Source organism: Oryctolagus cuniculus, chromosome 9, assembly GCF_964237555.1.
Source record: "Oryctolagus cuniculus chromosome 9, mOryCun1.1, whole genome shotgun sequence".
NCBI lineage: Eukaryota > Metazoa > Chordata > Mammalia > Lagomorpha > Leporidae > Oryctolagus > Oryctolagus cuniculus.
This window is the reverse complement of record NC_091440.1, coordinates 100,272,383-100,289,010: the sequence shown is the minus strand read 5'-3', so window position 1 is coordinate 100,289,010 and position 16,628 is coordinate 100,272,383. Positions and strand designations below refer to the sequence as shown.

General features: G+C 51.5%; 1 protein-coding gene across 30 annotated transcripts in view; it reads right to left on the bottom strand.

The window, feature by feature from the left end:
* The window catches only part of CACNA1C (calcium voltage-gated channel subunit alpha1 C), a 739,977-nt gene that overhangs the window by 217,228 nt on the left and 506,121 nt on the right, over window positions 1–16,628 (bottom strand). For all 30 annotated transcript variants that reach the window (NM_001136522.1, XM_051849894.2, XM_051849901.2 and 27 more), the window contains 2 exon segments: window positions 823–962; window positions 7,043–7,182. In NM_001136522.1, the coding sequence (NP_001129994.1) occupies window positions 823–962; window positions 7,043–7,182 (280 nt within the window).

Below are 16,628 nucleotides of genomic sequence, written 5' to 3'. Positions count from 1 at the left end.
ACGGCTGAATCTACCGGAGGGTACAAAATCTCAGGAAGCGAGTCCAGAATGATTCTCCGACAGCCCTAGTTGAACAAGGAAGAGGAGGAGGAGCTCACCAAAAGCTCGCTAGCAACTTGGGCTGGGGTCTGCTGGGTAGGTGCAGGGTGCCCAGCGCTGCAGTGCCAGTGTCGGGGCATGTCCACAGTGGACCTCGCTCCTGGAGGGGCGACACAATGCCGGCAGTCTCTGTGGCTGATCCTGATAGGCTCTTCAAAGCCCTTCACTCTGAGAGCCGAACACTCTTCACTCCTCAGGAAAAGCCAGCTCTCACCATGGCAGGTGGCACATCCCCAGATAGGGCTCCCGAGGCCAGAGGTGAAGGGAGGAAAGGGCCGGCACCTTCAGAACATCCACTGATGCCTCCCTCATAGTCCCTGGCAAGATACAGACCGTGGAGGTCACCCCATTGGCTGCAACGCCCTGCGACCCACGGGGCCTCGCTGGCTGTGCTCACCTGGCGCCTCTGCAGCAAGTCTTTCAGTTCCCAGCCAGGGCCTCTTGGGGATGGCTCAGACAGCCATGGGGTCATTAGACTGTCATGAGCTGGCTGGGTGATCCTTTTGAACTTTTCCTAGGTGAGTGCAAGAGCTGAGACCACTGTGTGTTTAACACACTTACATCGGAGCACCGTTCTTGAAATAAAAAAAAAACTCGTGTTTTTAAAAACCTTCCTTTTATATAATAGGAGTGTCTTCTACAAAGGACTCTGCCGTTCCCGAAGGAAAGCAGAAGGCGGTGGGTGACAAGACAGCCCTGCAGAGGGCAATCAGCTTTACTTACTCGGGACTCCAGACACCAGCCGCAGGGGGCGCAGCACGCGGAAAGCCCTCAGCGCCTTCACGTCAAATCCAGCCCCTTTCCCTCCTAGGGCATTGGCCCCGTCTGCTTTGGTTGCTTGTTCTAAAATTGCACTAAAAAGCCTAGAAGAGAAGAAAGAGAGAAGGAGCTGTCAGGACAGTGCTTTGTTGCCCAGCTGGGCTCCCAGTGTCTGAGCACGACCTGGAATATAGGAGCAGGCCCCACAAGTCTGTGTTCACGGCACTCCGTGATTGGCCGCAGGCTACCTGCCGTTCATCCACGGCACGGTGCCAGGCGAGAAGGCACATCTGGCTTTGTCGGACCTGGGCAGGTCCTGACCCAAGGGCAAAACAGGTGAGCGTCCTCTGAGCCTCTCCACACTATCCTAGGTCCTACTCACGTGGGTGCCAGGATCCACACACTCTCTCTGCTCACTTCTTTCTTTCTTTCTTTCTTTCTTTCTTTCTTTCTTTCTTTCTTTCTTTCTTTCTTTCTTTTTATTTTTTAAATATTTTATTTGAGAGGTAGAGTCACAGACAGTGAGAGGGAGAGTCAGAGAGAAATGTCTTCCTTCCATTGGTTCACTCCCCAAATGGCTGCAACAGCCGGAGCTGTGCCGATCCAAAGCCAAGGAGCCAGGCGCTTCTTCCCTGACTCCTGCATGGGTGCAGAAGCCCAAGGACTTGGGCAATCTTCTACCGCTTTCCCAGGCAATAGCAGAGAGCTGGATTGGAAGCGGAGCAGCTGGGACTAGAACCGGCGCCCATATGGGATGCCAGCACCGCAGGCGGAGGAGACAGAGACAGAGAACTAGCTTAAGACAGAGCTGGTGAGCTTGCTTGTGGGGCTAGAGCTGAGGTGAGAGAGTAAGCGAAATCAAGCAGGATTCCAAAAGCCCAGGCTTGAGTGACTGGGAGGGAAAGTTCTGGAACAGAAAGCAAGAGTCTGCTGTGGGCTCTTGGATGCTGGAGTCGGCGAATGGATCTCGGAATGGGCACCTGGAGGTGACCCCATTGTGTCTGGAGGTCACGGGGAAGGTCCAGGCTGGAGACAAAAATGTGGTAGCTGTACAGATTGTGCTTAAGTTCAGATCACAGGAAGCCGCCTAGGAGGTGAGAGAGAAGGTGAGGATACAGAAGGAATGAGCACTGCAAAGCTGAGGGGACATGGAGAGAAGAAAGCAGCTGGAGAGACTGACACAGCATGGCTCGTGGGGCAGGAGGAGAGGCAGGGAGAACAGTGTCCATGCGAAGGAGGTTGGTGAGAAGACAACGGCCAATGTGCCAAATGCTGCCGGTACCCTGACGGGAAAGTGACCAGTGGTTTGGCAACATGAAGACCAGCAAGGGTCCTTGAAAGCATCTGCTCTTGTGACATGATGAGGACAAAAGCTTAACCGATATCAGCACACGACAGAACAGGAGAAGCTGGAGACACTGAGGCGAGCTGGCTGGACCCACAGATGTGTGCCACCAACGTCGTTTACCTGTTACAGCAGACACATTTAAAAGGGTGCCACTCATTGTAAGAGCATATTTTATTTGGCTCAACATAATCGAAGCATTGTCATTTCAACATGTATTAAATATAAAAATTATTGAGAAAGTTTGGCATTGTTTGTTTTTGTACTAACTATACACTTGTGGGATATCTCAATATATTTTAGCTACAAGTGCCAGATGGCCACATGTGGCAAGTGGCTATTACATGGAGAATTTTCCCAAGAGATTTGCTGTAAAAGCAAGCAGAGAGGTGGGTACTGTGGGATAAGCTGCAAGTAAGCATCCCATATCAGAGTGCCAATTCAAGTCCTGGCTCTCCGCTGCTGATCCAGCTGCCCGGGAAAACAACAGAAGGTAGCCCAAGTACTTGGGACCCTGCTACTCAAAAGGGAAACTTGAATGGAGTTCCTGGCTTTGTCCTGGGCCAGTGTCGGCCATTGCAGCTATTTGGGGAGTAAATCAGCAGATGGAAGATCTCTTTGTCTATGTCTCTGTCTCTCCATCTCTCTCACTCTGCCCCTAAAATAAATAAAATCTTTTTGAAAAGTGAGTGTGGGTATAGATCAAGACAGTATTTTTTTGTTTTTAAATGGGAGATATTACAGCATTTAAAAAATTTACTCATTTTCCAGATCCCAGGAGAAGAAGGTATCAAGGAACCAGGAAGTTGCTGGCAGCACAGCGGCAGAGATACCGAGTGCAGGAGAGCTGGAGCGAGCTGGGAGCTAATATCCCCAGGGCATGAGGAGGGGGGACCCACAGGTCTGCAGAGTGGAAGGTATGATGACACAAATATCAAAACTGGGGGATTTCAGGGAGGGCATGGCCTGCAAGCAGAACCAAGGAGGAAGCGAGGCAGCCTTCATCCCTAACCCCAGGCCTAGTGAAGTGAGGCATCTGGGAGAGAAAGTGGCTCCCTCCCAAGGCGGCCTGGGAAGCAAGGCCCTCAGTGGGGAGCCAGAACAGGAAGATTCGGAATGGCCAGAAGCTGAGGATTTAGAGCATGAATTTTGTAAATAAATAAAGTTTTATTGAGATTCACTTCCACCTGCTCTTTCGCATGTTGCTATTTTCCTACTATGGCCAGACCTGGGTACCTCACATTTTGCTTAACAGCAGGGGTCACCTCCTGAGAAGTGCCTCCGTAGGCGATTCTGTTGTGCGAACATCACCCAGTGTGTTTATGCAAACCAGGATACCTGCAGTTTTAAGGGACGTGATCTGATGGGACCACCGATGGGTCTGGGCCCCACTGCTGACCCAAACGCTCATTATGCAGTGGGTGACTACTGCTGGCACAGATATTACTGGGCTCACAAAGCTAGCATCTGGCCCTCTGCTGGCTCCTGAATGTGTGATGGCTTGTGGGGGACAGGATCAAGAAGGAAGCCCCAGTAGCAGAACGGGGGCCCCTTAGCAGACAGGAACTGTGGGCCAAGATGTCTCATGATGGGCTTGAGCTCCTCAAGTGATGGGCTTGAGCTCCCGGAATGACCTGCCTCGGGGCACTGGGGCCAGGTGCAGCGGAGGCCGGAGGCCGAGGGGTTCAGTCACAGGATGGTCACACTGTGCTCTTTGGAAGTTGTGGACTTCTCGGGCAGTGAGGCCAGAGCTGAGTGGCTGGGGCTCAGTCTCTTCTCCCTCAGAGACGGCAGAGCAGTGTCTGACTGTGACTTTGAACAATGGGTTCTGCCTGCCCCAGCCAGACACATCCCAAGTCACTGTCAGCTGTATGGCTCCTTCTCCCAGCCTGGCACGGTGAGGGTCTCCCGCATTGGTCGGCAAGGCCTGGAAGCCCAGGCAGAAGTTGCCAGGATGGGGGCAGTGGGCCCTGCCATGCCATGAAGGCCAGATCCTTGAAACACGTGGAAACACAGGGAGGCTGGCTCGCACGTTTGTCCAACAGCACAGCAAATCCAGACCAGACTTTGTTCCCGGCACTTCCCGGGAGCAATCAACATTGAGTATCAGGGCGAGAGATGTCCACAGAATGCTCTTCAGAGAAGGGAGCAGAGACGAGACGGCATCCTCCTCTTTAACCCCGACCCCAGTTTGAGACTTTTTGTGAAGCGTCTGCTGTAATCCTGAAGGGGTAGAAACTCAGACGTGGGGACAGGTGGCATCGGCTTAGCCTGCAGTGGCTGCCACACTTCTCCTCGAGCCAGCACTGACGAGGCCACACTCTGCTTCGTGCTCACTGGTACCTGGGGTTGGCTTCTGAGGCACACTTGGTGGGGTGCCATCTCCAGGAAGCAGGTGCGTGGCAGCCCCGGAGCCAGGCAGTAGAGCCATTCAGAGGACAGTGGGGTTCTGGAGAGCCTGGGTCCTCGGAAAGGCTCCACTCTGGGAGGGAGACAGGGATCGAGGCAAGGGCTCTGCACTGAACGTGGAGCTGATCAAGGACTTCTCCGCTCTCGAGCTGGGGTGGGGAGAGGCCATCCCATTGGCCTCCAGCAGCCCCTCCACATTCGTCAAGCAGTTTGCTTCCACTTTGGAAGGAAATGCCTCCTGCCATCTGCTGCTCTCGGCCTGGCACTCAGCGCCAGGGGGGTAAGCCCTCTTTGTCCCAGGCCACTCAGACAGGACCTGAAGAAAGCTAGAAAGCACCTTCCCCCAGGAAACAAGAGAGGAGGGGCCGAGGAGAGCAGATGTGTCCCACGGGACTCAGTGAGGCAAGGGGGCACCCATTTCATATCACATGAGCTGCGGTTCAGACCGACGGACCAAGGGGGAGCCCCAGCACCACTACCCCTGGAGAAGAGAAATGAGGTGATCAATCTGGCCAAGTGTGAGATCAGTGAAGAATAAAACCCAAAAGGTCATGGTCAGCCACAGCTAAGCCAGGAGCTGGCTGGCATCCTAACGGCTTGGGCTTAGAACGCTGCACAGGGGTGTCTTTCAGAGTGCCCGATCTAGATGTCTCCGCCCCTTCCTCGGTCTCATGGCCCAGACCCCAGGAAGATGTGACAGGCATAGGGGCTGACCCTACAAAGAGCCTGCCCCTATGGTGGTGGGGAGCAGCTGCAGTGACAGGGACGCAGCCAGATCCAAACGAGCTGCAGATGGGACAGGCGTGGGCCAGCAAGACGCGGCCTCCCTGTGCCACTGAGCAGGAAAGTACCTGGCCCTCGCTCTCAGGGCAACTGTTTGATGCCTGCCCTGACTTTCTGGTCTCCATCCCCCACATTTTAGTTAAGGCCAGGAATGGGGTACAGTACAGTTAACTCCAACCCACCCCAAAAACAGAAGAAATGGCAGGTTCTTGGCCTGAAGAAAATTGTTTCAATGCATGTGTGGCAGGGACCTAGGAGACTGAGACCTCGAGAAAGAGGCTCCATTAAAAAAGGATGTAGGGGTGTTGGGAACAGCCCACCTAAAAGACCCTTGCTGCAGTCTACTGAGTTAATTCCAGGCATTTGTTCAGCCACTCTTTGCTTATTCTGACTTGAACCTCTCCTCACCCCCAGGCCTTAGTGCCAGGCATGTCATCCAAATGCCCATGATATTCAGGTGGCCAGAGTGTGTCACTGCTTAGCCAAGTGAAGTAAGACAGCACAGAAAAGAACCCCAGCGCAGCTGCAGAGAACTGTCATGAGCCACCCAGACGGCCGGAGCCAAGGAAATCGCCGGGAAATCATCTCGATGCGGCCAGCGTTACTTCCTACAGAAAAGGCCGGGCGCACCCATGGGATCAGCATCAGGCGCCGAGGGCTCCATGGGGCTAGCACAGGAAGACCGGCTCCTCCTGGAATCACAGCCTCCTGACAACCTGGTCTTCACACTGAACCCTCGAGAGCCTGGGAACACAGGGGGTGCTGCTGCCTGAGCACCCACCATGCCCCGAGTCCCAAGGGCTGGGCTCCAAGGAGCCAGCTTCTTCTGGAAAGCCCCCCCCCCCCCTTACAAGCAGATGAGCTGCTGGAGTTTAGCAGCTGCATTTCAGTGAACCGTGTCCCACGCTGCACGCACAGGCCTGTTAGGTACAAAGGCTTCATGGAGAATCAGTTTGAAGCTCCTAGCTTCCTGGGAAGGAAAGTCTCACTTCTAAATTGTACTGAAGATCCCTTTTGCTGTTTGTTAAAAGCCTCTTACTCAAGTGGGGCAGGATGTCAGGGGGAAGGTATGTTTGGCTCAAGTTGGCTGCCACTGCCTTGGCCTTCCATGGTTCCTTGTTCTCTTCTCATCCACATGTCCTGAGCAGCCTGGTTTCCGGGGGTCCCAGAACAAGGCCCACCATAGGGGTGATAGAGGGGACGGGGAATCATGCATGAGTATCCTGTGGACCACAGGCACAGCCTGGCAGCTCGGTGAGGGCCCCCACCTTAGAGGCAAGAACTGAACCTCTCAATGTCACAGCAGGGAAACTGGGCAGAGGGGCTGTCGGCCCAGATGTGGCCGGAAATGGAACAAAGTCCTTAAGCAGGGGCCCAGGATTCCATTAAGAGCAATTAGATGCAGCTGAGTGCACATGCTCACTCCCCCCCCCCCACTCCTGCCACCTCCATGCACAGGGGAGCAGGAGGCAAGGGGCCTCTTAGGTAATCTCTCTCTCCCTTTGGAGAAAGTCTGAATTCAAAGTGATTTTTAACTGATCCTTTCATCTTGCCTGAAGGCCAGTAGAACAGTTATGACCAAATCAAAAAGAGCTATAAATACAGAAGGAAAAAGATGATGGAAAACAGAAAGACAGTTATACTCACCCTACAACCACAATTATAAAGTCTAGTAAATTCCAGCCATTGCGGAGGTAAGCGTTGGGGTGAAACAGAAGTCCATAGGCTATTACTTTTAAAAATGCTTCCACAGTAAAAATTATGAGAAAGAGATATTCCACTCGTTCCTAGGAAACAAAAAGAGAAAAGGAAATCATTAGGCTGGGGATTTGGAAAGTTCTGGTTGAACAGATCTCACAAATGCAGCCACACGTTGCATAACAAAATTTCAGTCGAGGACGGACAACATATACATTGATGGGCCCGCAAGACCAGCTTGCTTACTGATGTCATGGCCATCTTAGCTTGTGTATGTGCACCCTGTGACAGTTGAACAATGACAAAATCACCTGAGATGCATTTCTCAACACATAACAGCATGTGGCTATAAGTGGAAGAGGTCGTACCTAGGCGGACTCTGGGTGAGACCCCCAAGACACATTTAAACTCCACAACCTGTTCTGCCAGGAGGGCTCCAATCTACTGGGAATGAAAGGTTATTTTTGCATTCAAAGATTACCTGTTAAGATGTAAATATTAGGGTGGTGGGGAAATCGAACATTTTTTCCAAAATATCTTATTTGATCAGTGAGCACCTCACTGCACCTTGTCAGAGGGAACGGTCACACTGTCTTGCTTTAAAGGGAAGTAGTATATGAATGACAGGGACGTGGAGAAGGCGTGAAGCGGAACCTCAGGCCACTGCGCTGCAATTCTGCATCAACAGCGGCTGAAGGTAAGAGCCTTGGTGCTCGGGAAGGCACTGGCCGAGCCCTCCGAAACGGCAGAGCAAGAAATTGAGATGTTGATTTCTCTACAGCAGCCCAAACAGAGCTAACCTGCTCACAGACACCAGAAATTGGCAGCCCCTATCTTTGGGAGAATAAAACTCTTTGTTCAAAGCCAGAGACTAGGTCCACAGAGAAAATCAGCATTTGGAGAATGGAGGCCGGCTCTGGGTTGGGGTAGGGATGGAAAAGGCTCTGTCTTTTCTAAAGGGGTGGGAGGCAGTCTCTTCCCTTCCTGCTGCCTTGAAGAAGCGCTTTGTATTAAGGATGCGGCTCCCGTCCCTGGGAGACAGCAGTCAACAGGACAAACTCGCTGGCTCAATTAGAGCGAGCCCATTCTGGGCACAGACTCACGCGCTTCCCTCGCCACTAATTGCTTTCTTGCACACACACCCCCCACCCAGCACAGAGCCTAATGGCCCCACCAGACAGAGGCTGCCTGGATGCCTTCATGCTCCACTGCTCATCTCAGCAGGAGCCTCAGCCTGGCTCTCCCTAGGGAGCCACAAAACACTTGTAGCATTGTGTCCCAGGCCTCCCAAAGCCTGGCAGGCCCATCCCCAGCCCTCGGCTCAGAACCCCAAACCTTTATCCCCTCCTCTGCCCAGGCAGAAGGAGCTCCCTGAAGACTTCCTGGTCCACCACATTCTGGAAAAGGAGCACTGCGGGGCGTTGGGGGCCTGCTGGGCAGCTCTGCGGGGAGAGCTCAGCCAGCCAGGGGCCGCCCTTCACTCTTCTCCAATCCCTGGACATTCGGCAACTGCTGGCCTCATGGTGCCCAGTTTAGGGTGAGCAGTTTGATGATGCAAAGTCAAAAACTGCAGAATGATGGCGCTTACCAAGATCTACTGAAGTAGAGCTCCCAGCTACGGTGCCCGGAAATGTGCATTACAGGCAATTTCTGAGAAAAACCTGAAGTTAAAGAACCTCTGGCCCGGGAGCTGATGAAGGCGCAGATCAGGTTGCACCAATGAGAAGGGGGTGGTGGGGCCAGATGCAATTGGGGTCTCAGAAGCAGAATTGTCACCACCCATCCTAGTACCATAAAGTGGGGCTAGGGACACTAGCTGCTTTGAGGTCATGACCCAAGGACAAATCACAGTGTGTGGGAGCCTATGATCTTTTAAAATCAAGTGGCATTGGGTGAGAAGGTACATCAGGATACTGTTGAAAGGGAAAATATGTTACAAAAGGGAACAAGGCAAGCTGAGGACGTTTGTGGATGGTAGGAGGAGGGAAGGGGCCAGACTGGAAAAGCTGCTCAGCCTCAGTCTCCTCACCACCCCCGCGCCCCCACCTCGATGGCTCACAGCTTTCTCATTTAGCACCAGACGACAGGGGCACTCCCTTTGCTACCCCCAGAAACACTGTGGAGGACACTTGTCAAGTTGGAGTTGGGATGAGAAGGGAAGAAAAGGAAAATGAAACGAACACAAGTTGGGCACTGACCAGGCGTCAGGTGCTTTCACGTATTCATGTATGTGCTGATGGCTCTCACACTTCCTTCACTCACCCACCTGCTCACACAAGTATCCATCCACTTCCCACCCATCCATCCATCCTCCATTCATCCATCCATCCATTCTTCTGTCCATCCATCCACCCACCCACTCATTCATTCATGAGGCTATGGTACAACCAGCCAAATCATCAGCAAGTCACCCAGGAGCCCTGTCTGAGTTGTCTAGACAATGAGCCCTCTGGAAGGGGCAGCATCCAAGCACAGAATCCCTCCTCTCTCTAGCAGGAAGAACAGCAATATTCCAAAGGCTCAAAGGGTCTTGTGTCCTGGGAAGCTGGCATTCTCAGACATCTCCTTCAAACAGCTGGCACTCCCAGTCCAGGCGGTCTGTTTATTCCCTCATTGACAAGGCTGCTTTTCCTTTCTTACTTGGCTGTTGAGAGTGCCACAGAGGAGGGGGCCTTGCACTCACATCTTTGATGAGACAGGAGGATGGGGGATCTGCGGCTTCTCTTGTTGACTTCTGGCCTTTGTGAGTTCTCCCAATAAAGACTATTCCTTAACCCTATCATGTAACATTTGTCCCACACCATGGAAAGTAACACATAGCTGACCAGAAGCACCATCCTTACAAATCATTCACTCCGACATTCACAGACAAGTCATAAACACATTTATGTTATGGGCTGGGTACTGGAGATTTGAGAGAAGTGGCTCAGAAACTGACTTCAAGGATCTCCTGATATGAAAGGGGGCAAAGGGACAGCTGATTCCAGCATAGCAGGTGTATGGCGTTCTGGAGGCAAACACAGTTGGCTATAGATGGGCTTCCCCCAGTAAGGATCTCTGCGTTAAATCTTGAGGGGCTAGGGTTGTGCAGGTGAAGAAGGTAAGGGGATGGACCCCATTTGCCCACAAAGATATATCTAGGTTCAGTCTCAGTCTCCTTATGCTAAGTTATTTAAGGACCTGACATGAAGCTGAAAGGCTCCAGGAGCCAGGAAAAAGGGCCCAGACCAGAATCTCGGAGGGGGGTAGCTGCTTTTCATTGACAACCCACCGTACAGCACAGGCGTGTGCTGACCAAGTGCTGCAAATAGCAGTGTAGTTCACTCTGACATTAAGGCGTGCAGGCCCTTGCAGAATTACCTAGAAAACGTAAACAAATGAAATGACTTGCTCAGTCCCTTCAAAAGGTTTATCTTGTTGCCATGGAAACGTCTAAGGGTGAGTCAGAAAGGAGCAGGGAGGGAAAAAGTTTGAAAACGAGGCCGGCGCCGCGGCTCACTAGGCTAATCCTCCGCCTAGCGGCGCCGGCACACCGGGTTCTAGTCCCGGTCGGGGCGCCGGATTCTGTCCCGGTTGCCCCTCTTCCAGGCCAGCCCTCTGCTGTGGCCAGGGAGTGCAGTGGAGGATGGCCCAGGTGCTTGGGCCCTGCACCCCATGGGAAACCAGGAAAAGCACCTGGCTCCTGGCTCCTGCCATCGGATCAGCGCGGTGCGCTGGCTGCAGCGCGCCGGCCGCGGTGGCCATTGGAGGGTGAACCAACGGCAAAAGGAAGACCTTTCTCTCTGTCTCTCTCTCTCACTGTCCACTCTGCCTGTCAAAAAAAAAAAAAAAAAAAAAAAAAAAGAAAACGATATGCTCATCCATGCCCCAGGGGCCTCGGGTCCACCTCGCACCTGAGCCCTGAGTGCAGAGACCCATGTGCTCTCCTCTCCTGGCTCCTGGGTGGCTACATGCACCAAATACTCAGATGTCAATCAGCCTTTCTGTGATCCTGGGAACTGGGAAACTTTGAAGCCAGCCTGGGATGGACAGATTCTCATGCCTACTAGTCTAGATTAAGGTTGCAAAGGACAGAGGAGGTTGAAAAGCTGCAAGACACAGGAGAAAGCACAGAACCATAGCTTGGAAACTGCCAAGCTAGCAAAGCTGCAAATGGGCTGGGAGGAACACGCCAGGGCTCCCAGAGAACCCTGATCCTCCAGTAGGGGTAGAGGATCCGACCTGCCTGCCTCAGGGCAGCTGAGACAACTGTGCCTCCCCATGGCACCTCTCCTTCCTCCCCATCGCTTTCTCTTCTGACCTACTATGATTTTTCCCCTTACTGCTGCCTTTCCGTTTCCATTTTCTTCTTCCTTCCTTTCCTCTTTTCCTGCTCATTTCTTTAGGCCTACTGCTGGCAATGGGGGCCCCGGTCACACTTCTGTCTGAAATATTGAGAAGAGTTCAGTGGAGAGAGCCCTGCTTCCAGGAGTCATGATGCCTTCTGAGCACTCAAGCAGCTGGGCACTAAACAGCCCAGGCTACCTGACTGTCTACTTATCACCTCTCCTACTTTTCCACTCTATTATAAGCTCCTAGAGGACAGAGAATCAATAATCCCTTGATGGTAGTAATCTTGATTCTGGTACCAGCTGGCTGTGTGTCCTCATCTGTAAACAGACTTAGGGGAGCGGGGTGCTGCAGAGAGTCCCAGGCTTCCACACACTGCGGGTAGCAGGTGAATGAAGCAGGAGGCTGCCTCCGTGGGGCTCTAATCCAACAGTGCCATTTTAAGCCACAGGCCGGTTGTCCAAGGGTTCTAAGACAGGAAATGCAGTCCAGGAGTCCATATGATGGGGGTGTGGACAGAGAATACACAAGAAAAGAAGTAGAAGGGTACTTTAGTAAGTTCATGGAAAATGGAATTAAAAGATAAGTTTATTTTTGGTGCAAAAATTATTTTAAATCCATGCCTACAAGGGGGTCTTCATGGAAACTACCTAGTTTGAAAAACATTATATAAGGACATCAAAAAATTTTTGCACCAAAATCAATGTCTTTTGTTTCCATTTTCCCGTGAACTGTTTGAAGTTCTCTCATAGCCACCTCCTACTGACCAGTCTAGAAGACTGCTACCCACTTTATACACTGGGTGCTACATAAGACTTTATTTGAAACAAGGGATCATGGCTTTGTATGTGCTCCTTGTAACTCTGAACATCATTTCTAAAAGTCTTGGTGCTTTCTTGTGTCCCTGCAAAACTGTCTGGAAGGTGAGGATGCTGATTCCTGGTCTGTAGGTGGCTCCACCTAAGGCACAGCTGGATTCCAGGACCCGGAATGCAGCAGAGTTCCTCTCCTTCACATGTACTGTTTTGAGGGCCACAGTCAACAGAAGATTTTATAAAAGAATTTGTCCTTCGCTAATAAGAGTATTAAGCATTGAGGGAAACACACACCCATTGTGAGCAGAAACCATGCCAACATAGATCTCTTAGGATCAGGTCCGTCAAGACAGACAAACCTGTGAATTCACAAATGCACATGTGTGCAGCACACACACATACATGGTAGAATGTGAGATGCCCAATATTCTGTTTGGAACATGGTAAGGCCTCGATCAGATATGAAACAGACCCAGGATAGGAGAATCCATAACATGAGAGCTCGTGTGCACCTGTGTACCCACTTAAATTTATGTGTACTTATCAAAACTGCCAAGAATTCCACACCAAAGAGAATTGATGAGCAATTCAGTTATACTATTTCATCCCAGTACAAGGCACAAAGACAATACAATAGCAACACTTCAGGTAGTATGCGGTACTCCAGATTGTTTCATAACTTAAGTACCATTCAATCGGACCTCCAAATATAGCCTCCTGCCTATGCTTGAGCCAAGAGACAAAGAAGCTGTAACCCCTGAGCTCCTCACTCTTCAATCTTCCTCCTAGGTAATCATTCAATATATTACAAACATTTCCTGAGGGGCTACTCCGCCCCATGCCACTTGCCACAGTGCCTTTCCGGATACTGCTGGGCCTGTAGGGTACGACAAGCTGGAAGAGTAACTAGGACACTTCATGGTACAGAAGCGAGAGCCTGCTTCTCTGTGCTGCCCTGCTGTTAAACTTCAGTGACTCCCAGACCACCTGCCTGCGTTCATGGCTTCTCCCCTAGAGGCCAGCCTCACGTCAGGGCCCCAGCACAGCAGCACAGGCACTCACACCACAGTTCCAAGGACGGCCACAGGTGCCTGTCCTTCACTGCCCGCTGCCCTGGCCCAGACACATGACCAGTGCTGACCTCTCACAGGTAATTCCTGCCCCACACAGTGTTTCTGAGCACCCCCATGACCTTCTAGTCTGTGAGCCTCTAACTATAATCTCCCATAGCACAGGAGCATCCCCTTTGAATTCTCTACTTGGTGTCTTGCATGTGAAGGAGACAGAAGGAACTATCAACATGTGCCACACTGCTGCCTGCATCACGTCTTGGCACGGCAGGGAAGCACAAAGGTCACGTGAGTCAGTCTCCTACGCAGGGCAGCAGCCCCTTCTCCACTCACCTCCACCCCAGGGCTGCCATTTCCCACAAGCTATCTGTCCTGGCACTGGACAGCACTGGCTGTTGGAGCCTGGCACAGCCCCTTCCTCTCCAAGGAGCTCACTGTGGCTCATGCATCTTACTTTTCCTTTAGAGGTAATAGAGTGGGGAGAGGGTGACAGATATGACCAGTCAGAGCTGAATGACTCCTGGGGACAATGGGGCATTTGCTTAGTGACCCGTGAGCTAGTCTGTAATTTCCCATGTGGGGGAAGGTGTGGCAGTAGCCTGAAATATCTACTAACTGCGCACTTTGGAGACGATAGCTCAACAGCTGGTCCAGGGGAGCAGGACCCCATCCTTCTGCCTCCTCTGGCGACCTGTTCCCAGTCGGCTGCCGTCACCACTTGTTTGGATACTGAAGCAGCTTCCTAATGGATTTATTGACATTGGGTGATTTTGCTGCCTCCAGTGGAACCCCTCTGGCCTTAAAATAGAACCTGGCCTCGGTAGCATGGTTCCAAGTCCTATCACAGATGACTCCTAGCCGACCCCCTGGCTGCCTCTTGAGCTCTGGCCATGCCTAAGGTTCACCACACTCAAACCAGACAATGCATCTCATGCCCTTCCCATGCATGTCATGGTTCCACCTGGAAGACTCCTTCTCCCCCTCCATGAGAGCTGCCATCACCTTGTCTGGACTTCTCAATCCCTACCTGTCTCCCCTTTCAGGAGACATGAAAGGGTGGAATTAGTTCCACCTGCAGTACCCTTTCTTTGTGTGACCCACACGGCACATATCATCTGTGTGTGCGTTCTATACTGTTCCCTTCCAGGAACAGTACGTGCCCTTGTCTGCATTGGTTAAGAGATATCTGTAAGTGAATGGCAAAGTGAGAGAAGAAAAGGGTTCTGGAGTCACATACACACACCTAGCACCCAGCTTTGTACCCATGACAAAGGCTATACAATCCTTCCAAATCCTGGCTTCTCCAGGTACAAAGCAGGACTACTTATTCCTAACCAGGGATACTTTTGACTAGCAGGAATCACACAGAGGGGTCAGTCCAGTGGCAGCTGCCGTCCTTGCTACAGCCTCACACCTGCACACACAGAAACTGGTGCTCAAGGCACCTCGTGGAGTAGACACATCCTCTCCCACCCAGGGATCCCAGCTCCACCTCCTCTCCCTCATAGCCACATCATCTGTCTTGGCTCTGGGTGGTGGCACAAGTCACTGTCCTCTTTTAATCTCCTCCCTTTAACAAAACCAGAGACGCGGGACCCTACAGCTGCTTTCCATTACCCAAGCCACTTACAAACAAAACAAAACCATAACCTTCTCTCTATGTGTTTGCTGGTTTCCATGTGTTCCAGGCATCCTTGCCCTGCCTCCCTCCTTGGCCCTAGATCTATGAGAATAGGTCCGTTACAGCCTCAGAAGTTCCCGTGTCTCTGGGAACTGGCCAGTCCTTTGCTTCTCATGGCGACCGATGCCAGCTATGGGGTGTGAGGAAGGAGGCGGCTGGTCAGGGTTCCTCAGGAGCAGAGGCATCTGTGGCTACAGGAGATCTGCCAACCTGTGTTACCACCACAGTGATAACTCACCGGATAGTATTTTATGTTCACAAGGTACTTTCTCAGCCACTTAAAAAGTTTTTCTTAAATTTATTTATTTGTCAGCAGAGAGACAGAGAGAAAACAGATAAAAATGAGAACCCGAATTTGCTGGTTCATTCCCAAATGCCTGCAATGGCTGGAAGTCAGGAATGCAACTCAGGTATCCCATGTCGGTGGCAGGAACACAGTTATTTGAGCTTTGCTGCTACCTCCCAGAGACTGCATTAGCAAGAAGCTACAGTCAGGAGCCAGAGCCAAGAACTGAACCAGGTACTCCGATTTGGGCCATGGGTATCTTAACCAGCAGCTTAAATGATGACACATGCCTGTCCCCTTAACCATTTTTCTTTTTGAGTCTCATAATGGCCCTATGAGTTAGGCAAAATTGGTACTTTTCTCCTTCTTTAATTCTTCTTCCTTACAACTCTTCCTCTTCCTCACAATTCCCATCCCAATCCCATCCCAATCACTACCACCATGACTATCACCGTATCATCACCATCACTACTACCATCACCACCACTACTAAAATCACCACCATCAACACCATCACCACCACGATAATCATCACTGCCACCACCAGTACCATCACTACCACCATCACCACCACCATTATCATTAACAAGTCTAAGCCTGCGTGTTTTAGTTCTTATCTAATAGTAACTTTGCATGATGGTTACTAAGTGTCATCTCCTACATAAACATAAACAAACTAACCAAAGTACTCAGGTAACCTTCCACTAAGTCATGCAGCTCATGAGTGATGGAGCTAGCACTCAAAGTTAAATGCTTTCCCATTTTTGTGGAAATAGAGAAAGCTGGATTCCATCAGTTTCCTTCTCATCACCTCTGTCAGAAAAGAAGAGGCATGGGAGCCTTGCTGGGGCTACACCGAATGCCTGAATCCTGTGCGGAGTCCAGTGATGTCAAGCATTCATTTGACACTCGGTGTCTGGGGCTCAGGGCACTGTGTGTTCCCGTGGATTGCATCTGGAGCTGGAGCTGCAGGGAACCATGTGCTGGCTACCACGTGGGCTCCTGTGGTCTCTGCCCACTGCTGGCCATACTTTACAGGCACTGGCGAGAAGCACTGCCGGCTCTACTCATCCACCTTTCTGAAGTCATGCCCTTCCTCTCCACCGTGCGGAAGAGGCTTGGTCCCAACCCTGCCCATGTGCCTTGAAAGGAATTTTCTCGCTGGCTAAAAAAGAGAGAGAGGCACACAGGCAGGAAAGAACCACAATCACCCATTTCTGTCTTGTTTGAAGTCTGAAGCTGTGGCAATCACAATGGGACAAGGACTACTGGCTGAGGTCAAGAGCAATGAGCTGAGGGTGGCAAAGAGCAAAGGGTGAAAGAATTAGAGCTTAGGCAAAGTCCTTGGACCAAT